This window comes from Bombus flavifrons, chromosome 5 (assembly GCF_040668555.2).
Source record: "Bombus flavifrons isolate JBK064 chromosome 5, iyBomFlav1_principal, whole genome shotgun sequence".
Classification (NCBI taxonomy): Eukaryota; Metazoa; Arthropoda; class Insecta; order Hymenoptera; family Apidae; genus Bombus; species Bombus flavifrons.
This window is the reverse complement of record NC_138446.1, coordinates 720,107-746,669: the sequence shown is the minus strand read 5'-3', so window position 1 is coordinate 746,669 and position 26,563 is coordinate 720,107. Positions and strand designations below refer to the sequence as shown.

General features: G+C 30.6%; 2 protein-coding genes across 8 annotated transcripts; one reads left to right on the top strand and one right to left on the bottom strand.

The window, feature by feature from the left end:
* Positions 1 to 296: 296 nt before the first annotated feature.
* Positions 297 to 21,469, bottom strand: shi (dynamin-1 shibire). 7 transcript variants are annotated; one of them, XM_069114102.1, is made up of 18 exons: positions 20,831 to 21,469; positions 19,968 to 20,041; positions 19,369 to 19,518; positions 19,097 to 19,300; positions 18,787 to 18,979; positions 18,495 to 18,704; positions 17,772 to 17,971; positions 17,515 to 17,660; positions 17,276 to 17,433; positions 15,240 to 15,266; positions 13,748 to 13,919; positions 13,427 to 13,672; positions 12,562 to 12,573; positions 12,028 to 12,234; positions 11,602 to 11,777; positions 10,697 to 10,822; positions 8,982 to 9,077; positions 297 to 2,425 (listed from the first exon to the last, which is right to left on the bottom strand). In XM_069114102.1, exons 1-18 carry the CDS (start codon positions 20,992 to 20,994, stop codon positions 2,362 to 2,364), a joined length of 2,625 nt encoding a protein of 874 aa, XP_068970203.1. In that variant the 5' UTR covers positions 20,995 to 21,469; the 3' UTR covers positions 297 to 2,361. The 7 variants fall into 7 exon arrangements, with proteins under 7 accessions (XP_068970203.1, XP_068970199.1, XP_068970204.1 ...); XM_069114098.1 differs by having other exon boundaries at positions 10,697 to 10,885; positions 20,831 to 21,467; XM_069114103.1 differs by lacking the exon at positions 8,982 to 9,077 and having other exon boundaries at positions 10,697 to 10,885; positions 20,831 to 21,466.
* Positions 21,470 to 22,303: 834 nt separating this feature from the next.
* On the top strand, positions 22,304 to 26,563 carry PpV (Protein phosphatase V). The gene is made up of 7 exons (XM_069112838.1): positions 22,304 to 22,696; positions 22,841 to 22,936; positions 23,067 to 23,274; positions 23,406 to 23,485; positions 23,562 to 23,667; positions 23,735 to 23,896; positions 23,996 to 26,563. Exons 1-7 carry the CDS (start codon positions 22,487 to 22,489, stop codon positions 24,184 to 24,186), a joined length of 1,053 nt encoding a protein of 350 aa, XP_068968939.1. The 5' UTR covers positions 22,304 to 22,486; the 3' UTR covers positions 24,187 to 26,563.

The window sequence follows — 26,563 nt, the reverse complement described above, 5'->3', positions numbered from 1 at the left end:
TCTTCATGTATATATCACGTATATCATCATCATGATTTACTGTAAAAATTGAAGAATCCTTAATGATGAAGAAGAAGATATATATAATAGAGTTTTTCCACCATAATTGAATATTAACATAAAGATATATTGAGTTGCATTTTTAAATGGGAACATCAGGTAGTATTGACGTTATCGTTATAAAATATAACCAAGACAGGAAACAAAAATTTACTGACGCATACATACTGAATAAGAAAGAAAAATTGACTACCGGAAGGTTCAGACGTGCTGGAAAGCAATTAAAGGATTATGAGCTCGTATTAAATATCGTTTATTTGATTCGTCGTATGAGTCCTAGATACTTACATTAATTGTCAGTCGGTGTCGTATATCATAGTGGATCGGTTATCGACGTGTGAAGTTTGGTTTAATACAAAATGAAAAAAAAAAGAAATGGTAGGGGGAAAGACAAAAAATGCTTCCACCTTCTCATATAAATCGACACGTAATACTATACTCGTATTTGATTTTATATGTACAATTGTTTGTTTTTTCTCCTATCTACAACATTGGCTTCTGTTTTAAAATAATTAATATTTTCTGAGGAACAGGACACGACCCTGGCTTTCCTGTATCGTATCCCTCCAAAAGCATCTATATCATGACAGCTACCGCGTTAAGATGCAAATGTAACAAGAAAAAAAGGGAAAAATGATTACAGTTTCCGCGCGTTACATGTACATCTAATTACGTTTTCGACCGCAAAAAGATCAAATTGGTGGATTCCTGTTCCGTAATTCGTTGTCCGTAAATTGTATCGTATTTTTCCCTAAATTCGAGCTGTAAAATGGCATCGTCATCGCACTTCAATAAATTAACCGTACAAAAAGGACTGTTGCATTTTATGTGATTATCACAATATGATTCGTAGTGGTTTCACCCATTCTATATTTATATATACATACATACATACATACATACATACATACATATATATATGTATGTATGTATGTATACTTTGTTTTTGTTTTGTTTTGCAAAGGCATGCACACGGACATTTCTGGAATGCTGTTGTCGATCGAATATTTTCGTTTCGTATTTCGTTCACCCGTCAATTAAACGAATCGTAGGGTGAACCGTGTGTATTCTTTTGCTCTAGTAAGTTCCTAAAATCGAGGTAATCGGGTTGCACGTTACGTCGTCCACGAATCTCATTTGAACAATACCTTGTTAGCGAGTCCCCGGACAAGAAGCAAAAACCGATGACTATTTAATTATAATTTTCATGTCTATGGTTTTCCTAAACGTTTTAGAAGTTCTAGTTTCCATTGCTATATTTACGAAAAGTTCTTAATCGATTGACGCAGACTGATAAATTAATAATAAACAGTAACAAGGTTTGCCGACTTTAAATAATATATCATTCGACTGTGGATGTTCATGCATAGAAAACTTAGATATGTACGTAAAAACGTGTAAAATATATATAATACGTAAAAATATACAAAATGTCCAATATAAAGAACTCTTTATATAACATTTAGAATATTTAAGAGATACATTTAGAAGAAATCTCTTTAGTTGTGTTCATAACATCCGCAGTCTATGTATCATGATCCATGAGGATAAATACATATTTCGATTTCGATTCTTCCCTTTGTTTTATAATACTGATAACCATTAATGAAAGAAAACGAAGTCGCTAACGAGTCTTAAAAGAATAACCGTGTCACTTCTTGCCGGAAGATGCATCTTATACAAGCTAACAATCGTTCCTCCAGCATTCGTCGTGCGCATCCAGCACATCGACGATTCTTTTAATACTTAACAACTAACATGTAATCTAACACGTCTAACGACGTTATAAATAACATAGAAGATGAAATATCAAGAGAGAAAGAAGAAGTAGAAGTGACTAATTGGATCTCTGGCTGTCGACTGATCGCTAATAGTAACAGACTAGTAAACCGTCTTCTTCCCTTACAATGGCTCTCGTCTGTTCATTTCTTGGTCCCTCTTCCTCTTCCGTTTTGTTTTTGTGGCACAGCCTTGTTCCTCCTGCTCCGTTCATCGATCACGTCCCTCCTTTCCGATCTTCTTAACGCGGACGAAAACGATCAACAATTTTTGTGCAACGACATTAACCAAAATTAAAGGAGGACACAGATCTGAAAAGGACGTGCGTTCTGATCCTGGAGAGGATCTCTCACCCGAATTCATCTCATCTATCACCCACTTAAAAATGTTGGGTAACGTCTTCCATCTCTTCGTCCTGAGCTCGTTTTCGTGTCCCGGTCATCGGCTTGTTTCAGAACGAAACTCTTCGAATACTTTCGGGCGTGGATGTGCACAGATGTCGTGTGCTTTCCATGGATTAGCTCAGTTTAATCGGCCGTAGTACGGTCTGTCGGGAATTCGGGGAGGAATATTGGGTACAGGACGCCTATAACACAGACAGTGATTAAGTACTCGGTGCTTCTCACCAAAGTGTTTGAGACGCGACGATCGATTATTACTTTAAACAAGTAAAGCGGTGATGAACGTCGCGCGAACACGAAACATAATTATGCCCTTCGAATGCGAAGATAATCATATAATTTGTGAAAAATACTGTGCATTTCTTTTTAAATAAAATTTATTGAATTCTATAGTTTTCATATATTTTCAAATTGTATGTAAAATCAAAAGTTTATTTGTATTGTAAGTGTTTGTCACATTTCATTTTTCTTGAAAAATCGAAGACATATTGTCTAACAAAATGATATTTTCTACTCTTTAAATATATTTTAATTCGCATTTGGAGAGACTGAGTAAAGCTATGCTATGACCAATTAAATTTACTTCACCTTAGAAATTACATACGTAACAAATTCAAGTGAATAAATCTAATTGGGCATTGCTAATATTTACTTTATTAAGCTATGATATGAGAATGAGAGTATTTTATATGAGATAGAATATATTTTCTGTTATAAAATTGGGGTTAAGAGAAGTAATAATAATTGTCGAATATATAACAGAGAGTAAAGTGCAACAGACATATCGTCTCCTTCAATATGAATGTATGTACTTGTAAATAATAACGACAAAAATACACTACGAATTTGTTCTGTAAAGCGCACAAAGAAAGAAAATACTTATAATAATAAACGAATAAATGACGTCATTAAATACAACATGGGATGATGATGTGCAAAAAAACAAAAAGGAAAAAAAAAGAAAAAATCCAATTGCACATGCTCAAGCAGTAGCAAAAACGCATGCAGAAATGAATGTATAAAAAGGACGTTCATTCTACAATTTTTCGCAACCGTTTTTAAATTTACATACCTCTAGACATTTTCAATTAAATCTTAACTTTAATTGCATCTTTTCAAACGTCCTTTGGATACAGATAAATACAATTGAATTGATTCGTATGTAAAATACTTCACGAGGTAAGATCCTGGATGCTTTTATGGGAAAAAATATTAAAATGGTGGCAGACATTGGACAGTGATTTGATTACAAAAGAAGAGAAAGAAAACAAAAAATAACGCAGAACGCGAATACGCATCCCAGCGTGCGGGAACAGTCGGGACAATCTCGCACATACTCTATTAAAAGTAATACTTGTTATTTGCACGCAACGGTATATGGAATTAAGCGAGAATCAGAGAAGAATTAATGGAACATGTAAAAAACGTGGTCAACACATTAAACACAAGTGTTACAACACAATAAGAACACTATCCAGCCGCAGTAATCGAACGTTAATCTCATTGGATACTAATTTCCCCAGCGGAAATGCGTTTCCGGTCATCAGATAATAACACACGCTTCTCTCCCAATTTTCATTTTTGCACATATATGAATATATCTATATGTACGTATGTATGTATATATATAGATATACATTTTGAATTTATAACATGTTATTTTTTTCTATATATACAATTATATTGCAGTAAAACGGTGTATGGAAATATCACGCGACCATCGCGCGATATTACAATATGGTGAATCGTGTAAGGTGCACAATCCACATAGAATAATTTGCTAAGTAACCCCCCTTGTCAATGTTCTCCTTGTTTTGAATTTACGAAATATTTTTTACAACAAATGTTCGCGGATGAATATCGGTGATCGAGTTCAACGAACAATCGCTTTCTCTTGTAGTGAGATGTAGAAAAACATCATTTCTATCAAAATCAGGGGTATAACAGGTATAAAAATTATGAAAAATTTACTAATGTAATTAAAAACTAGCAGTAAGCTCTATTGACATCTTCGGAAACGTTGAATATTTGTTTTTAATTTTTCGAATCATTTTTATCAAGGATTGATCCATTGATAACACGTGGGTTACTTAGAGATCTGCTGTCTACGATTCGTTCCGACGTCCATCTAAATTTTAACCACGTGAAAATAACGTCGGCGACGAATCCAGCCACGAATAGTATTTCCATCGATTTTTATTAATTACATATTCGTCTTTATCGCTCATTTACCATCATTCATTTCCATCGTTCGCACGTTCTTGTTACGTGAGATTGTATACGTTTACGGTTGGCCCGCCATATACAATAGAATCACGCTTATTACTCGATGATCCGTCTTACGCAAAGTAACCTTTTTAACTAGAATTTCTCTGTATTTAAGGCTTTTCGATGGAAGCATGTAACAATATAATCTGTCGCGTGAATAGGATGCGTGTTGCAGTCATGAAATCTTATTCATCGAACTGCTCTCTTCTGTTTTTCCTGCGCGATTTATTCTCTTCTCTTCCTCTCTCTGGAACGCGAGACGACCTGAACGTACTTATGTCAGCACAGGATGGTATTAAACAATCGAAATATACACGGTAAAGAAATAGTATTTTTAATTCAGGTAAATTAATACTATACGTTTGAATCGAGTATTATATAATTATTAGGTTACAAAATTTGCACCTGATTTTGAAAAGTATTCAATTAATTTTATTGCAGATACGTTCAGGATCGCCTTTCGATTGGACGATTAAATGCTAAAGTGCGGCAACAATATTTGTATTTTATGTTCATAAAGGAGCTTATGATTTCTTTGCTTTCTTTGCATCCATAATCGGTCTCTAAATAGAGTAATCGCTAAACACGGTTAACGCTATTTTCATTGGATCTAGTCACAAAAGCCGAGCTTGTTTTCAAAGATCTCACTTTAGGCCCAATACCCAAAAAATGTATTTATCATAGATCGTACAACATGAAGTAAAAGTTAAAATATACGGAGATTTCTCCTTTTTTCTTCTTTGGAAACAAAGGAATCGATTAATTGTTAATTGACTGTACGAACGTAAAGACGCATCAAGTAGGAAACCGTGAAGATTCTTTCCTTCACGATTCGCTGATGGCAACTTCACTTGTCGTTTTTCGTTGTAATACTTGAAATAAAGATTCCACCCAATCGGGTATTGCCATTAGTAGTCAAAATTTGTACGAATCACAAATTAAATGTCAATGTAAAAATCTTTTTCATCTAATTTTCACAAATAGTTTCAACGTACACGTATATTGGTACCAAAGGCCAGAAACGCATATTCGACGAACTAGGCAAAAATTTTTGCAGTTGTAAAGGTACAAGAAGTCATGTAAAAAACTTGAAATATAATCTCGAAGGGTGGAACCGCAGAATACTGTTGATGAACATATAAGAACCTGCACATACTGAAGAACAATTTTTCTTTGCACGTTTCTACCACTTGATATACCCAGTGTTATTGAAATGCAACGCCACGTACTTACGAGGCTTGTACATCTACTTGTATCTCTATCATCTTTTTAATACTCGTAAGACTTGTGTCTAAAGGAACCATGCTAAAGTATGTAACTTTATGAAAATAAAAATTCACGATCTATCGAGCAAGAAATCTGACACGCTACTGAAACGAATAACATTATCTTTCTTATCCTGTACAATATACAATGTAATGATATCGTTAATAATAACAATAATTATAATAATTATAATTGTATTCACAATTTGTGAATCGTAATCACAATCACTTCGGTAGTTTCAACGTATGATCTACTTAATTCTGGAATTACGGTGCATAAAATGATCAATAGACATATGTATATATGTATATGTATGTATATATATATAACGACATAATATATATACACATACACACACACACACACACATATATATATATATCTGTACAATAACATTACAATAATACCACTTGTGATTGTTCGCTTTTCCGAGTTTCTTGTTCTTTTTGTGTATGTCTGTGTCTATCTTCCCGTAATTCTTTTCATTTCCTTGATAGAGAACAACGTACACGGTACAATTCAATCTATTAGTACTCAGCGAATAATCTAAATTACGGATTAAAGGTTGTGTCCAGTATCAACAGGCGATAGATAATTCGATTTGCGAATGCGATGTGCTTTCACTCAGACTGTAAGTTTGATCCTCATCTAATCTTGTTTTCCAAAAGCCATTTTCTTTAACGCAAAATATCAATTTATATGTGTAGACATTATCTTTGGAAAAGAGAAGGTGGCGGCTCTCACGTAAATTTGGCGTAAATAAATACATCTCTATATGTATGGTGGAACGACGTCAATGAATATTATTAGGCTCTTTTAACACTGAAACGAACGAGTTAACAATGGGTTTCACTCAATTTAGAATTGTACATCATCGAGATTGCCTCTTTTTTGATTCGATCGATCAGAACAAACACGAAAGATATAGAGACGCGACAAATGCGAATCATTGTCCTGAACGCTCTTTTATAGTTACTATTTGCCCAAGAGAAACCTTCGATATTTTGCTCTAATGGAAAGTAATACATACTCTCTTTTCTTCTTCCCTTCTTTTGTTTTTCTTTTTTCATAGTAGCACTTCGATCATTGTCTTCGATACTTTACGCGTCACTGGTAACAGACTTAATCCTTCTTTTTGCATGGTATCGTTCTTGCAATAACGAATAATTTGCTCATAAAAAAATATTTATACATACATGAATGCAATATGTAAAGGTCACGTTGAAGTGGGACAAAGTTTACTCTAGGTCGAGTAATTATAACGCAAAATGTGATAGCGTTGTCGGTAAATGCGTCGAAACTTCTTAACAATTAATTACGATAATATTGATAACGAAACTTCTATTATTTATAACAAGTAAAAAAGTAAAAGATAAATTCGTAAAAATAATATATGAAATACATATGTTATTTTTGTAAAAAGCTAATATAATTTTTAATTTAAGCATTTCTCTAATAAACGATTCTGCAGCTATTTAAGAGTTAAGTATCATCAAATGTTTCATCTGTTTACCAATAAGTTTCCTTTTTATATAATCTTATTCAAAAGTTTGTACATAAATATTCCGAATATAGTACAGAGAAGAGCATTCTTGATCATCAAACATGTGTACTACATAAATCTGAAAGCACATCGCGCCCCGTGGATTTAATTACAAGAATGGAGAATACATCATATTCCCTTTCCTTATATATGTACATGTATAATTGATTTATTTGCTAAACACGGTCGAGGAGCATAAGAAACAACAAATACCTTTCCCAAATATAACGTAGCTCCTGAACGCATGCTGAGTGATATACATTCATTATACATTATAACGACATACGATTAGTATTGTATTGTATATATATAATATGTATTTATTATTCTCATTCGGTATCATTAGTATTAATCTTCTTTTATTAAGACTATTCAGAGGGAGGGAGAGAGTTCGCGACTCAGGATTTTCATGCAAAATCCTTGAAGCACTCTACGCTATATCACATCCTATGTCTGAGCACATTTTTTTTCATTAATACTTCATTAGGGATTAGCTATGTATGTATATATGTATAACTCTATATGACAGTTTTAATATTAATGGCTAAGAATGGAATAAAATGTGGTGACATCTAAAGAGGTAGAGAAACAGTGTGTAATGTGTATCTGTGTGTGTATATATATGACTGTGTTTGAGTCACGCAATTAATAATTACAGATACTAAAACTTATTTGTAACGCAGTTGTCGCCGATTAGAAATCGATCGAACAGATGCGATAAAACGAACATTCAATAATAATTGTCGACAACTTTTGCCCAACAGCATGACATTTTTTATTTTATTTTATGAAAATTCAGGGAATGAATTTTGACATCGCAATCGGAATCGGAATTTCGCCTAATCGAAACTACCTTTGATCACATCGTAGGGTTCTGGTAGACTTTCCAGGATATAGAGTCACTGGAGATATAAATATATCGGTCTAAAAAAAATTGAACTCCTTTCTTTAAATATCTCTAAGCAAGAAGATATGTATGTAGAAGTATTCAATACTTGATATCAGCATCCAAAGCGAAACAACAATAAATTATATGTTATATCAGGTCTTACAGCTTTTTATGCTTTCTGGGATTACACAATACACGTCATCATTCTACAGTTCATGAAAGAATATTTATTTCCTTTTAACAATAAACTACTTTACGAAGTAAGAACAACATACATATGGAATGTAACGAAGCGAATTACATGTCTTACAAATATACAGAGGTATTCCCTTACACACGTATATTTTTTTTCTATGGCGTGTGCACAGGGATGTTCACTCTCTTTTCTTTCAATATGTATATATAATGTCTATATCTCGCACACGTATGTATGTCGAATAACGATATATAACGTTGAAGGCAACATCATCGCTATTAATCCAATTTTTCGGATCATGCAAGAGAGAGAGAGAGAAAGAGAGAGAGAGAGAGAGAGAGAGAGAGAGCGGAGGAGATAAAAAAAAAACATAGCTGGTTATAATTCGCAAAAATTGGTTATCGAAACACACTATCGGAAAACAGTGAGACATCAAATTAGTGTTCATTCTCAACCCTGAACAGTCTACCAATCTAGCGCAACTTAAATAAGATTGCCCATAATAATTCATTATCGTGGTTAAAAGAGCAAGATATCTCGCATATAAAAAAAGAGTTATGAGGCAGCAAGAGTATTTACTTGATCTTGAATGCTTCCATCAGCTCGTTCACGGCGGCATTAGCAGCGGCCTGCGTCGCAGCTTGCGTCACCCTCTGCTGAAGACCACCCCCACGACTAAACATACACCACGGACACTAAGCTTTTACTACAAATCTTATTTGTTTTCAATGCCTTATCAATAGTATGCTACTATATAAAGAGAGAATTCGACTAATATATGATAATTTACATTAATATCTGCATGATGCACTACATTTTAGACTGATATCGTGCATCCTCGAATGTCCTAAGAAGTATGTGTAATCTCTCGCGTGGTTCTACTAAGCGACAGACGCGGGAATTCGATAACGAGTAGTAGAGCGTTGACGATCAACTGCTTGATATTCGTTCAACAGAAAGAATGTTTTCAATGCAGGCACCGACACGTTCATCCCCCATAATGACAAAATAGTTGACAATATTAAAATCAATTTTTCTCGCTTTTTCTGTGATTTTATTAATTGAATCAACTATGACAAGAAAGCAGTAATATTAAGAGAGTTTCAAAAGCTGCCAAATGCAAATGCAACACGTTATGGCAAAACTTATTCCGTATATATTCATGTATCACATTCTCTCATACAGGTTTTTACATCGATTGAAATATCGCTCTGCGAATCGATTGAAAATGTATTTCATTTACGCGACAATTAAAATGTCATGCTGTTAGTAAAGCGAATGAATACTTATCCACCACCTGTGATAAGAACTCAAGATCATTTATTTTACAACGTTCTTAGTTGTATATACAGATATAATTTACAATGTCATTCAACTAATTTACAATGAAATAAATGTCATTCTACCTCATTTTTCTTTGTTCGTCGCGAATGAATCGTGATCTATTTATACATACTTTTTGTCATTAGTACCGATTAAATATATCGTAGACACTTAGATTGTTAATTAGAGGTGTGCAATTTTGTAATATTACATCGGGATTGTATAAATTTGTTTAGGATGATTACAAAAAGCGAACAGCATATTTCTACAATATTTGTTCAATAAAATGAAAACGACGAAACAATACGGATAATAATTCCTCGCTCGTTCTTACGAAGTAATTGGACCATGAAATAATTTGATATATTACTGATATAATTCGTAATACATATAAGATAAATCGCCCGTCAAAGTTCTTGGAAGCTCTTCTTAATCTCTAACTAATACAAATATTCACAAGTTTATTAATTTTTATACAACTTACACACCCCTAATTAACAATAATAATTCATAATACTTGCAGACAAAACATATAGCATTAGGAAATTGTATCTCGTGTAAAATATACACTGACTAGATGCAATTGATATATGTATATATGTATATTAATTAGTAGTGAATAGGCGAGTTAGTGCGATGACTTATTGTCGGCGCCTGCAATAGAAAGTGAAGTTAGCACCAAAGCCCCAATTAGACAAAGCTATGGAGGACAAGCAACTGCAAATTTCTTTTTAAAACATTTCGTGACGTTTAAGAAAAAAAAGGACCTCTACTTTGTAGTTAAGACACAAGACTACCTCAACACAAACTAACAGAACATTGTGCAAAATTTGTGAGAAACTCGACAATCGAAAGATACTCGATAGTACAGAGTGTTCCAAACGTTTTGTCTCTTTAAATTCTCTGTACTACTTCACAAGGTACAATTCCGTCAAATTGGATGAAAATTATATTAAATTCTTAGTACTTACGATGGTATAAGAGGAGGAGGTAGGCCAGGTGTGGCACGGGCTGGCGGAGGTCCACCAGGTCCAGGTCGGTTAGGAATAGCCGGTGCTGGTCGACCACCAGACGGAACCGGAGGTGGGGCTCGAGAACTAGAAAGAGGTGGTGGCTGTGTCACTCCGCGTCTTGGCCCACCAGGAGATGGTGGTGATAACCTGTAACACATAAAATGAACAATAGCTGTTATATTTATTGCTCCTATATAGAAAGCAGAAGATAAAAACAAGAGAACACGAAATATTCATGGTTTGTAGGGCATTAAAAAAAAGTTATATAGCCTCTTTTCTGTTAACTGTATGGTTTGTTAACTTATCACAGTTGAAATTTGCAATCAAGGGACGAATGAAATATAAATTTTCTGATTTATTAAAGACTTTTCTATACATTGAACAGCTTATTTTCCATAAAGGCTGTATATTTATTATACTGTCGTAATTGAGATTAGAACACACAATCTTTTCTTATTTATAATTTACACTGTACTACGATTTAATATTAAAAACATTTTTAAATGCTTTCACTCTAACAGATATTCAAATATATGTAATTTATGTGCAAATAAAAATATCATAGGAGGTTCTTTTTAAGTTTATGCAAAACATAAGAAACGTATAAACGATAAAATAATTTTTCGAAGTAAATATCAGTGGACCTACATACTTGAAATAAAACTACAAAGCAGAGAAATAAGTGTACATTTGAAAGAAGAGAACAAATTTTAGTTAGTATAATAAATGTACATAGTAACTCTTACCCAAGACTGTTTCAATGGTGTTCAAGTGTATGAGGCAAAAGCAGGCAGTACAAGATTGAAAGATAATAAATTAGTTAAATGCATAAGCGACAATGAAAATAATAACATAATTGTTACCTTGGATTTTCGCCAGATGCTAGCCAATCGTTTTTCACAGGTGGTGGTACTGGAGTAGATACTGTCGCCATCGAAACATCTCCAATAATACGAAGTGCCTCCTTACATGCATGATACATGCGTAGCATTTCCTCTCGTTTTTGTGCTTCTTCGGGTGATTCTTCCATCATTGAAGCCTGTAATTCACGTCCATATACTTTTTTCTAAATTTGAAGTATACAATAAATTTGGCAAAAAAGACTAGAATACTGTAAGTATTTAGTGTATGCAAAGTTTTTACAAAAAATTGTTGTTAATGGAAAAAAATAAAAAGTATTATTTCATTAGGAAATAAAGAGTGAAATTTTAAATAATAAGTTTAAGAGAACATTGGAAATTTATTTGTGGATATAAAATTACAATATACTAAATTCATATGTATTTTACCTGATCACCACTTGCATATAGATGTGCCAGTAACTCTCCATTAATGAAATCCTTTGCATTGTTTATAATCAAATGCATAATTGTCTTTGGAACCAAATCACGAGTTGTTTTTGTGACAATTTTCATATACGAATCCACCAGATTTCTAATGGTCTCCACTTGACGTTCAAGTTGAGGATCCATTGATGATTGAGCTTCCGAACCACCCTATAAATATGGAAATAATAAATTTCTTGCATTCTTTGTTGAAATGATGAAGTTAAAAGCAATACTTCAGATAACGTCATATACATAGTTAACATAAATAAAAACAAAAATAATACATCATTTCAATAATTAATAAAGTGTTATTGATATTGTGCTCAAATGGAAACTTTGCTTGCAGGGAAACATAAAGTATTTTTACAAACAATTCATACATGTTTTAATCGTATTCATTATCAGCAAAAAAGCAAAGCTAAGTGTAGTGGTATTTCATATCCATGTAAGTGTTGTGTGTTCTGTATAACTACAAAATTTCTACATTGTACGAACCTCATATCCTTCCTTTAGTTAATTAGAAGCAAAAAAATGTAATAACTATTGTGAATGTAATATTGGAATCTAATTAATTTCTGAATAATATGAAACATATGCAAATTGCGCAATTCATACTTGTATTAAAAAGAAACGCTATTAAATTAAATATATTTTCAAAAGATGCAAAGAATCAATTTCTCTCAATATAATTATTGTATTTAATATAAAATGAAAGTTTATGAACATTGCGGTGTTAAAATAGAACTTTAGTCATAAAATCTAATAAATAATTGAAATATTTTTACAATGTGATATTTAACAATAGTCTTAAGAATAATTTACTATAATAATTTAAAATATTTCCAAACTAATGCATCACATCACCACACAATTAAAAATATAAAATTCAAACAAAATATTTTAATTACATTTCTCGTACTAACTCACCCGCTGTATATCCTAAAATAAACCAAAATAATCTTTTCTATTAAACATAACAGAATATATTCCAATATAATAATAATAAATAATTCTTCCTTTAATCAAAACAAATAATTAAATAACTAATTTATAAATAAGAATTACATAATATATCAATATACTTTTATCGAAGTTGCGTTACAATCGGTGCGCACGAGTGACATACGTCATTCTTGCTATTGCGTTTCAGCAATATATATAAATTTATATAAATAAATTTACACGTGATACAATTTGTCATCTTGTTTGTATCTAAAAAGATAAACGCGAGTAGTGATTAGACGAATGGCACTCGAGTGTCCCAGGCCTAAATATGTTATATTTCCCACCATACAATATACTTAATTGAGTACATATATGAAAGAATATAAACAATATAATTATATAATAAGAAACATACCTCTCCTTCACCATTTGCTTGCTCTGTTGATTTTTCGGGATATACACCAGCCCTGAGGAAAGAAGCTTTCCATGAATCAACATCATCTTGAGTTTCACAGCTCAGTTCAAGCTGTTTGTAATCCTTATAAACATTTCTGCCTTCTGGATTAAATAAAGCAAACAAATGACGTCGGGACATGAACCCTTGTTCCAAGTCACGCAATTTCAATCCATCTAAAGGTAGCATATACTTCTTCTCACGTTCCTAAGCAAGGAAATAATACATAAAACTTACATAATTAACGTGTTATTAACTACATTATAGCAAAAAAATACCTACTTCTTCATCTTTGAACCAAGAAATACTCTCTGACGTTAGGACAAACCAATAATCTCTTGAACCACCTTTCATTATACCGAGATTGTGGATACACATGTATCCTTTGCGTATTACTTGATTTCCTAATGTATGACGACCAGATTTAACAGCATTTTCTGAGGACTGTTGAGCACTGTAACATAACGTATAATTTATAATGAAATGTTAATAAAAAAATACGTTTGAGTACCCATGTACAAAATTCATTGTAATAAATTGCCACAAAAATTTGTTAGTTTACTGTGTAAAAAATCTAGCAGAATAAGACCTAGCAATAATTTTTGTATTAACGTACACAAACGTTTATATTCAAATTTAATCTTAAATCATAAAATATAAATAATATATTAAATATAAGTAATTAATTTAATTTCTCAAAATATCTGTGTTTATAATACAAAATATTGAAAATGAGACATGATCACAAAATGACAATATAGAGAGGATAATTACATGGCTTCTATGTCTTTGATTTATAACTAATTAATAATGAAATCTTTATGTGTTAAACAAAAATTTACCTTTTACATTGTTTTTAGTTACATATAAGAATTATAACAACAGCCACAACAACTCCATGCACATACTCTTTCATACAGCTTTAAATGTTGCAGTTGAATATTTTTGAATATGCAGTCAAACATTATTTGTAACATATAAATACACACAATATTATTTCTACTTAATTAACATTGTAATATCTTTGCAGATCATAACACATGAAAAATTGCAGAAGCAAATATTACATATATTGTGAAATCATGTGAAAAATGATGGAACTAAAATCTAATGCTGCTGTATGAAATATACGATTTGGAGTATTCATGAATGACTGTGGCAATGAATAATCTATTTAACTATATAGTTGAATTGTGCAACTATGTACAAAATATTCAGATCAAATTCTTAAAATTGTGATAGATTATGGCTGTATTCTACAATATATAAAACTAGATAAAAAAATATAGCCAATGAAAACTTAATAATAGCTTATTCATAATGGCATACAATGTTTCATGATGGTTAAGTTTATTTCTTTGTTTTCACAAACCACTCCCATTTTTGGTATATGAATAATTAAAAATGATATTTCAAGTGCTATTCTTATGATCTATAAAGTGTATACATGTACATATATGTATGAATAGTATTAACCTTTTATGATGTTATACACTAAACTAGTAATGAAATACTGAATAATAAAAACACATAAAATTTTATTTCATTCAAAAGAAAAAGAGTTTAAAGTACACTAGAAAAATATAGTTTTCAATCTTTTGCTATATGGGAAATGAGTTCAATATTGCTTTTTAAGGATTCCGTTCTTTGTTATAAAACTGAAAGCTAGAAAAAGTTAAATAAAAAATAAGCATAACAAATTAAGAGCGTGATAATAGAAAAGGAAGAAAAATGTAGTGTAAATTTTTGTTCCAATGTACTTTATAATTCTTACCTTGCATTATGGCTACTGGCTGCCGCGCTGCCGATATAATTAAATAATTTTTTTAATTGTGAAATATAAAGTATTAATGAATGGAAAGAAATGTCACGAAATGTGTATATGCCATGTAGTTCAAGGAAAGACATACGTTCGTTAATGCAATAAGTATAAAAAAGGTAAAAAATATGTATACCAGTTGATATTCATAGATAATTTTTTATATTAAGTATGCCTTGCCTTTTAATGACATAAAAAATTGTACAGTAATTACAGTATTCTTATTCCCTAATTCAATTATTGCAAACTATATAACATAAAGGAAACCTATTATGTAAATTTTTCTATAATTTACATAATATGATTTAAAAAGTTAAAAACGGAAATAAAATGTTATTATTGAATATGAAACAAAAATTGAACTGAAATTGCTAATCATTTTAATATTTCTAATATTTTTTTCTTTTTTAAACCCATTTCTCGCGATATGTTTGAGAACTACAATCTTTAAGATGTTAAAGTGTCAAATAAGCAAAATATAAAAATGAATAAAATTCATGTTTGCTATACAGAAAGAGAGAATTAAAATAATAAAAGTATGCGTATTGCAAAGAGAAAAAATGTAAGTGAGATATAATTTAATATGACAATATATATGACACAATGGGTCATATAGATGTACATGAAATAGAGAAAATAACAATAAATTCTACTATTTATTAATGATACTAAAAATGTGTGCCTTAGCTTTAAAGAACAAAGTAAACTAAGAATCGCTATTTTAAAGCTTGCAATGTGAACTGATTTTGGCATAGCATGCATTGATTATAAAATATACCGTATAAGTTTGATTGTGAAAGTCATATGAATATAGTCGAATGTATATTAAATGTCTTATGCTAAATACGTTTCGAAATGTAAATTATTTTGAGTCATATTAGTTCAGGAAAACACGGTATAAAATATATGTATTATATACATTGATATGTATTTTATATAGAATAAAATACAAATCAACATATATAATTCCTAATTTGCAAAAAAAAGGTTGCAAGCAAACTAATATAACTAACAGTATATGTAATTGGTGAATTTTCTTATCATCTTTTCCTTTATTTCAAAAAAACTTAAGTTATAACCATAATGAAACTAATGAAACTAGTTTTTACAAGTATTATATTAGTAAAGCACATTGTCATTATGTGAATTATATTATGTGTTGAATTTACATTAGTCATGCAAGATAGATAGAATTCATTACTGCAAATTAGAGTTTCTCAAAAGTATTAATTAAGCATGTACAGTAATCAGAAATAAAACATATTATTATGTGATTCATTGTTAAAGATATAAAGAAATGTTCAAGACATACACTTAATGATTTCATAAGGATCGTAAGGTTTATAAAAAAAACTTAAATTTGTTTATCATGTTTATCATGAATTGATGATTCAAACATTTCATGGTGTATAGATAAAAAAAAATTCATATATCAAAAATCTACATGATATAAAATGCAATGTTTATTCAATATTAAAAATATAGATTATTATTATCATCATCATCATTATAAAAAAAGAGGAATTAGGAAAAATTATATTTATTCAAAGATAATATTTAATATTTGTTATGAAAACATTTGTTATGAAAACAAACTTTAATAATAAAAAACATAATTTATGTTATATTTCTAATTGATAATACTGTACAAGTTTAGAAAATTATTTTATTATGTTACGTTAAAATGTTCTATATAAACATGAATAATTTAATAGTAATAAAAATATTTATTATTATATTTATATTAAAATATTTACTTAGGAAACATTTTTAATATTTTGAAGATTTATTATTTAAGCATAGTGTAGTGAATTTTGTAGATATGTATAAGTACACTAAAATCTGTAACTGCAGTTATGAATATAATAATAAGAGCAACATATAGCGCTAGATGTGCGATTATCAAAAATTAAATTCTTCTATCATATTATTTACTCTTTTGATTTGGCTGAGTAGCTACAAAAACACATAACAAAATGTAGATAACTTACTTGGCAAAACCAATAAAATCTTCATGATTTGTGTTCATATATGCAAGTTCACAATCAACCAAAAGTATTAACTGTTCCTTGCACAATTGTTCTCGTTGTCTAACATAAGTGGTTATAATACGTTCCGTTTCTTCTCGCAGTCTAGGATAACGTGACATCTACCACGTAAAATAAAAATTATATTAAAAGTATGTTATCGAAAGATAACAGACCTTACAAATTTAATGAACAGTACCTACCCTGTCAGTACAAATGCGTACAACATTACTGAGTTCTTGTACAACTAAATCCACGCACTTCAGACTAGGTTCTTTGAGTCTATTGATTTGTTTTTTGACTATTGCCTCAAAGGCCATATCAGGAGTAAACAAACCTACCCTGATACCTATGACATTATACTATTGTTAATAACTTATTTTTGAAGTCACTTACTTATCTCAATATATACATGTAATGAAATTAGTGATAAACTATTAAAACTGAAATAATCATTTACCATGAATATTCCTAATAGCAAAAGCAATTTCTCTTCTCAGTTCTTTTTCATCAAATTCCATTTTAACTATTTCAAATGGAAAACGTTCATGGAATAATCTGTTTATTTTAGCACCTCCACTGAGCTCATTTGTATTGATTTGTGCAGATCCTGAACCTTCTATAGTTCTTTCAAAGTCTGACTGAAGCTGTTGTATCATCCTTAAAAATGTTTTTCTTTCAATCAATATAAAAACAAGCACTAAACCTCAACATTAGTTGTATGGGCAGAGAGTCATGATATTTAGTATTGCAAAGCCAAATAAATTCTACATAATTCATTAATACATCAAAATGTTTAATTTTAATGAAACTTTGTTGTTATTTTTCACTTTCTAGTTGGTTATATAAAGATGTATTAAAATTTTCATGCAAATGATACACACGGATGAAAAAAAAGGTATGATACCTACAGAAACATTTGAATTGATCTGAAAAATAAGAATAAAGGCTCTAAAATATCAACACCCTCCACCCATAATGCATTTTAAGGAAAGGAAAAGAATTTATAAAAGTAATACTTATGAATCTATTATAGAATAATATGTTTTATACATTATTTGTTATATATGTATCATTATTTTTTCATTAAGTTTATTTTATTTTCTAATATAATAAAAGTTACCAAAATTAAAGAAATTATAAATTCACATATAATAGCCTGTATGAAGAAAGAAATACTTACTGTAACATAGCTTTAGTTTTTATGGCAGGATCATCAGGTCTGAAATGTTTGTACTGTTCCACATCCTTTTCTAGTGCAAGCAACTGTTTTTGTAATCTGTCTCTTAATGCTGGTAAAGTATCCCTAATATGATTTGTTAATTGTTGATTTAAAACGCGTTGCAAATATGGTGTTCCTAACCTATCTGCCAAGTGTCGATAAGATGGGTGGCTAAATGTGTACAAAAAGAAATATTTTAGATACTCTGTTAAAAAATTGATTCATGCAATTATTCTTTATGATTGATCTATACCTCAAGAAAAATTTCCTCTCTGCTGCTAGAGCATTTTTTATATCTTTTCGACCTTCTATGTCTTTTTGACTTCTGTTAACGACACCTATATAACCACGTCTTAGGGGTAATAATTTATTTTCCAAAATATCTCTTGCATCAGTACCATCATCCATAAGATCTAATTTTGTAATAACACCAATTGTACGAACACCTTAAACAATTTACAATGTAAATAATTCTCTGTATGTATTTGTTAACATTTATATAATATATATATGTAATATATAATAATATATCTGTTAAGTTTAAAATATTTAAAAACATGTACCTTGAAGATCTACTTCTTTAGCAAGTTTAAGGGCATCACTATTTGCCAAATCAGTATTTGCTGGCGTTACTGCCAATATGAGACAATTTTCTCTTTTGATAAACTGAAAGATCATAGCTTTAATTTGAGACTCTATATCTACTGGTTGATCTCCAATTGGTACTTTCGTGAGGCCAGGTAAATCAATCAATGTCAAATTTAGAACTAATAATAATAAATATATTAATGAAATTATTAACATAAATCGACATATAATAAAAGACTGTATTTACCATTAGGTGAATATACTCTTAAATTTATTGGTATATTAGAAATACCCTTGTTACTGCCTGTAACTCTGTCTGTTTCTGCTTCGATTTCCTTTCGTACTTCATCAAAATCCACAAATTTTTTACCCTTACAATGCAAGAATTCAGCATATTCTACAATAGAGAAATAATTTACTTGCTAATATGTAAAGTTTTCTAAGTAATATCTTACTGAAACAGTTTTCATTGCTTCACTTCATACTGAAAGTGATAATATTCTTGATTTCCTGCTTATCAAAAGCTCATTGTTACAGGAAATATGATAATTTTACAGACAACAATTACAGATAAATAGTACTAAATTTTATAAGAAATACCAAGCCATTAAAACTTGTATTAATTTTTAATTTAGTATTTCTCAAAGGAAAATAATGAACAATGTATAAACAATTCAAAATATATAATAAAATAAACTGTTATTATATAATTTGACATAGTGTAATTTAAAGGTTTTATGTAATATTAAACCTCTTGAAAGCAATTATAATTTATAATGTACGTCAAACTTTTTTTTCATTCATAATATAACAAATTTTATAATCTATTTATCTATGATGACTCACCAGTTGTACTATTAATCAGTTGTAAGATAAGTGGTCGTCTGGTTACAATACCAGATCCTCTAGGTAAGAAGTCCCTGAAAACAAAAAAATATTGTTTTATCTAATAATTACTATAATAATAATATTGTAATTATCTCATAAAATTAGGGATATACTAGAATATGTCAAAGTATATATATAATATATTTAAATATAATAATATTCACTTTTTAAAGATTAAAACTTGAAAGATAAAAGAAAAATGTTAGAAATTAACATATCTTATAACTATTATACCTTTATATCTAGCAACATTTATGTTTTTTCTTAATTGAATAAGTTAAATGTGGTTACTGATACCATTCTAATAATGATTCTTTCAAAGCAAAATTATGCATAAGATGCTTATGAAATTGATGCACTAAAAAAATTTGCTAACATTTTTATCACATTAATTAACATATTCATAGCTCCCGGAAAAAGCTAAGTTAATAAAATATAACATTAAGCGGTCTAGATCGAGAACAATTAAATTAATAATTTTTCTAGTTACACATGTATACTTTGAGTAATTTATCAGAAGGTTAAATATTATAGCAACGGGAAAAATAACCATTTGACAGGTCGCTGTGTAGGCGGCCTCAAATCATAAAGATATAGTTAATTTTGATGTCACGATCGATAGATTAAAATAGTTAACCTAAAGGGGCATAGAAAAGAGGAATAGTCAAATTTATATAATATTAGAATTAAAATGTGACGTAGTTCGCCACGCCTTTTAAACCAAACGTTAGATTATTCTTCTAATTCTTAAAACATATCAGAAAGTATTACACGCTGAATGAAATGAAAAACGCTAAAATGACAGGACATGAGATACTTACTTTCCAACAAAATTTTCAAGAACTGAACTTTTTCCTGCACTCTGACCACCTACCACTGCGATCTGTGGTAGATCAAGTTGCATATGCACCCCAAGTTGAGTGAATGCATCCTGGAGCTTGTTCACGATTGGAATTAATTGTTCCATACCCGTATTTCCTGCCATTTTGTTGAGGCTATTTTCTTACTAGCCCAAGACCACTATCGTTTTCAGTTTTACGGCTGTGTCCTGTGGTCGACACCGAGCTGCCACCACTTCCACGCACAACCGTCGAAGGTAGCTGCCAGAAACGATCTTATCCGTTTTCGTGAAACACGCACTATCAAAATGGCCGATTTCACGAAGGCACGTTGTTATACATCGAATTTCACCGCATTTTTCCAAAACTCGCGATCGCGCACGGACAACGAACTAGAGATGTCAGCCAACTGGCCTACTGTGAGGAACTCATTCCACGAACATCCACAGTCACTGTATTCACATAAATGAGATCCAACGTACGAACTCAAGAAACGTAACGTTTCAATCGATAATCGAAGCGTGCGCACAGGCGTTTTCGTTGTGACCCACTTTTCGTTGCAAGATAAAATCCATATCGTCCTCCTGCTGCTGACCTTTTTCCACGTCCCACACTGATTTGCTATCGAAGGAACCTGAAATTATACCTTTTGTCCTTTTCCGATCCAGTCATGATAAATTATCATTTTCTTCCTGAATCTAGCTATTCATTTAAAATATTGCGCGGTAAATACTTTTATTGGCGTGGAACATTTATAACCATTAAGAAAATAGACGGTGACCAATAGGAATACTAGATTCTGTCTATTACATATATTGCAAAATCGATAATCAAATATTTAATCCATAAATATTCATTTCAAAAGGTCCAATAATTATATACAGTTATATGTAATATTAAAACTTTTTAATAGGTTGCGTCATATTATCATTGTAATTATTAATTAAAGGCAATAGTATATATCATAATTATTTTTTTCTGATTATTAGCATTGCGCTGATGCATTGGCTAATTATTTTATGTAATTGTATAAAAAACATTTAAACAAAATCCATTTTTTATTCTGTTAAAATGTATACTTCCAATATACTGATTATAGTTATTTTTCTGCAAATGTAATTTCATCAAATGTTTCGTGACTAATACAATGTTCAGATAGTATATAATTTTGGAAAACATTGGAATGATATAAATTTAAATTTTCTACTGAGTAGTTTTGAGTTTGCGTAGTAAAATTATCAAATAGTCCTCCAAACTTTTTATTAAGCGTACAAGAGAAAAACAAAAATTACTAGGATTTAAATGACATTATTGGCAGATATATCATATATTCCTAAAAGTAACATCTACTTTAAAATCATTAAGTAGCAACTACATATATTGTGATATGATACGATTGTATATATTGGCATTATTAATAACGAGTAGAAAGATATTTCGATATATTTTTATTAAAATGGTTTCAGTTTCAAATATATTTTCTGTTTACAGTACGAAAATTTAGGACCAATAATATGAAAGGATTGAACAGAATGAAAATTGGTCTTTTTTAATCTTACTTCACAGTAGGTTAATTAATTTTGTGTTTAACACGATGGAAAATAGTCATTTTTTGTTAAATAGAATGTCTAAAGTCTTATGAGTAAAATAAAGATCGGAAGTTTAATTGAAATTAATCCGCTAAAACAATTCTTAAAAATATATAAATTAACTACAAATTCAGTGCACACATATGTAAGTGAGGGCGCGATCAGTATTTTTCTGCGATACGAGTCCAAAATGTCAGACATCGATAAATGGATGGAACTTGCAAAAGAGTGCAAGTATCTTCCTGAAAATGACCTTAAGGTAAATAATATATGAAAAATATTAATAATAATACTACCAATTATGTTGTATTTTGTTAACATATATAACAAGACCTTAAACATACACTCATAGGTTACTTGAATCTCCTATATGTCTCTTAACAATAAAATTAATTTTGTTCAGAAACTTTGTGACATGGTATGTGACATATTATTAGAGGAATCTAATATTCAACCAGTATCTACTCCGGTAACAGTATGTGGAGATATTCACGGCCAGGTAAACTTTACAGTTTTATTCTAACCTCAACATGATATCGATATCTTTAGAGATAACGATAACTATTTCAACGATAAAGGTATGATTCTTTTATATAAATCGGTTTTTATGATTGTTTATTTTCTTTTAGTTTTACGATCTAGAAGAATTATTTCGTAATGGAGGCGCTGTGCCAGAAACAAATTATATATTTATGGGAGATTTTGTAGATAGAGGGTATTATAGCGTAGAAACATTTACTCGCCTACTCACACTTAAAGCTAAATGGTCTGATAGAATAACATTACTTCGAGGAAATCACGAATCCAGACAAATCACTCATGTTTATGGTTTTTATGGTTAGTATATATTATGTTATAAAAATATGATGTATTTATTGTAATATAACATCTAAAAGATTATTTGATGGTAACTCATTACTCTGCATGTTTGATAATTATGATAATTAGATCTATTATATTCTATGCAGATGAATGTCAAAACAAATATGGCAATGCAAATGCATGGAAATACTGTTGTAAGGTGTTCGACTTACTTGCAGTTGCTGCCGTTAGTATTTGTAATTAATAAATGAATTTAATATTGTGTTATGATGTTTAATAAAAACGTGGATATTTTTATTTAGTTAATTGATGAACAAGTACTTTGTGTACATGGTGGATTGTCTCCAGCCATTAAAACATTAGATCAAATTAGAACGATTGAAAGAAATCAAGAAATTCCGCATAAAGGTATTTTTGCTGTTTTTTAATATGTTACGTTATATTATACTTGAATACATTTTGATTTCTGTTTTAGGTGCTTTTTGTGATTTGGTTTGGTCCGATCCAGAAGATGTTGAATCATGGACTATTAGTCCACGTGGAGCAGGTTGGTTATTTGGAAGTAAAGTAACATATGAATTTATGGAAATCAACGATCTTAAACTTATTTGTAGAGCTCATCAATTGGTTCATGAAGGTATATATTGTTACACAAATTATACGTATTTATTTATGCGTAAAATGCACACAAAAGAACTTTATGATTATATTTTATATATTTCTGTCTTATTTACAGGTTATAGGTACATGTTTAATGATAAGCTTGTAACAGTATGGTCAGCTCCAAATTATTGTTATCGTTGTGGTAACGTAGCTAGTATTTTACAGTTTACAACTGTCGATCAAAGAAACCCAGTGCTATTTCAGGCAGTGCCTGATTCTGAAAGAGTAATTCCACCTTTAACTATTACACCATACTTTTTGTGATCTAATCTAGTGTTCCATTTGTTTGGATGCAGAAAGGTGGTATCTGCGTCTAGACGTTACGGAATTACATGACTGTTTCTTCATGTTGACGGACACAGGCTGATACTTTGACGGAGCATCAAATTTTGAAGTATTATTTAGAATTTTAATTAAAAAAATTTTGTTTATGTTTTTATACTTAAATGTTATTTGGAGAACAGGATTATCGTGTGATTACTTATTCAAGGAATGATTTTACACAGTTTTTAGGAAATTTATCCATTTTTGTATATTAAGAAATTAACTTTTATATATAATTGCGCCTGCCATTGCATCAGCCTGATTCTCCTAGTTTGAAAAATGTTTCGCATTGAAATGTGAACACTATGGTCTAGACGCTTTTGCTGTCTACTGTGGACATTCTAGAGCATTCGTATCTCAGAGCAGTATTGTGAATGTACCGTTCTAAAGGCTAAGAGCTTTAAAATAAGTTATGAACACAAACAACAACAGGTTCAGTAATGTATGAATGAATAAATGAGAAACCATTTAAACATTCCGAAGTGGGAGAGTCTCTGAGTATAGTGAATGCTTCATTGATATTATGATCGTTGTGCGTAGAATTCAGGTTTATTAAAGCGTGAGCATATATACTACTGTTAAGGTCTTCCTGAGTATGTAATTGATCTGTTTCTGATTTAGACATTGTGTATGCTGCGTGCAATTCTTTTTATTCTAGATGCGCAATCAGTGTTCTTAGCAACATAAAGTCGGCGGTTCTGCCGAGGTACAAATAGTATGTAGCAGTAGCCAAAGTTCTCCTGCCTAGGTAAGGAAATTGAGTAGAAAAATTGTATTATATAATAGAAGTTTTCTTATTATTTTTATGCACATGACAATTTTATATTTCATTCTCTTTTTTCCTTTTACGGGTTCAAAATACTATTTGCAAAATATCTTAAAAAGTATTGAAATTTTTTCATAATATCGGCCTTTTTAACTATGTTCTACTTTTATGTGTACAGAGCAATAGTTTGAATATTATTATATTCTCAGAATCTTTGTACAGTTTTCACATTATATGCCAAATCGCTGTCGTACTGAATAATTATAATAGCTAGACTGTCATAAGTTCATTAATGTAGGGAGCAACTTTTAAGAACCAAGACCCTTAGCAATGTGCCTCTAAATTAATAAGCGTTTGTGTAATATAATGATACGATATTGATACATAATCAATGGAACACACCGGCCATTGCGTATCATAAGCCTGAATTCTGACCATCGATTTACTAGCTCATGATATTCCTAACCGATCACAGACCCGACAATTATGGCATTGGCATTGGCACTGGTTGTCAAGTTGAAACTACTCTATTTTGAGTTTTGTGATATAGTTCAAGCGAGGCATGTGAAAATTGCATCGATGTTTGTAACGATTTTCCATGTCGGATCGTTTGAAAATGTTTTGAAGACTTGTTATTTCAAAAAAAAAATGAAAAAAAAAATAAAAATAGTCAACTTTTGAACAGTGCCTTCAGAACTATAACATGACGGTCTACTAGAAGTAAATACTTTCTACTGACGGATAATCATAGACGAACTAGGACGGATCATATAAATAACAGAGAGCTTAACAAAGGCGTGTGTAAGGAATTCTCTTCACTTTTTTATATTCCAGAAAATATCATTAACAATTATTTTATCATATTTCGATCTTTATTATTATCTCGTAAGATATTTCGGCGTCCAATTCGATGATTGCTTTACACGATACTTTTTACATTTTACAATATTATCGATAAAAAATACGATTTATATATATATATATATATATAATATATGCAGATTGTTACAATATGCAATTATACGATTTTACATTAATCACTGCTTTGTATTTACATTATTGATATTATATTAGATAGATCATTACACAAGGCAAGACACGGAGTTTACGTTACAAACTCGATCTGTCGGTTTTGCAGCCTCTATTATTATCGTAAAACGGTGGTGATGCGTGAGAATGCCTACGTAGTACGGGGATATCCTAGGAATCATAAAAGTATTAGCTTCTGTGTCTACTTAGGTATTCACAGCAGTCACCTTTGAAATGCCTCTGTCTGTGATCGCTTTAATCTTATCGAAGTGTCCAAGCGCTTGCGGCGATTTACATCGGTAAGCTCACAGGAATAAAGACAATGACATTAAATAATGAGACTACTTTAGCTTAATAAACGTTTTGTGCAGGAGCTTGAACACTGCGCATAATTCTTAAAGATCTCACAGGTAGACAACATTTTAACGATCATGTACCTTGAAAGTATAGATTTTGTTATGTTAATGTAATGAAACGTCTGTAATAAAAATGCGCAAAAATTGCAACTGACATTATCAATAA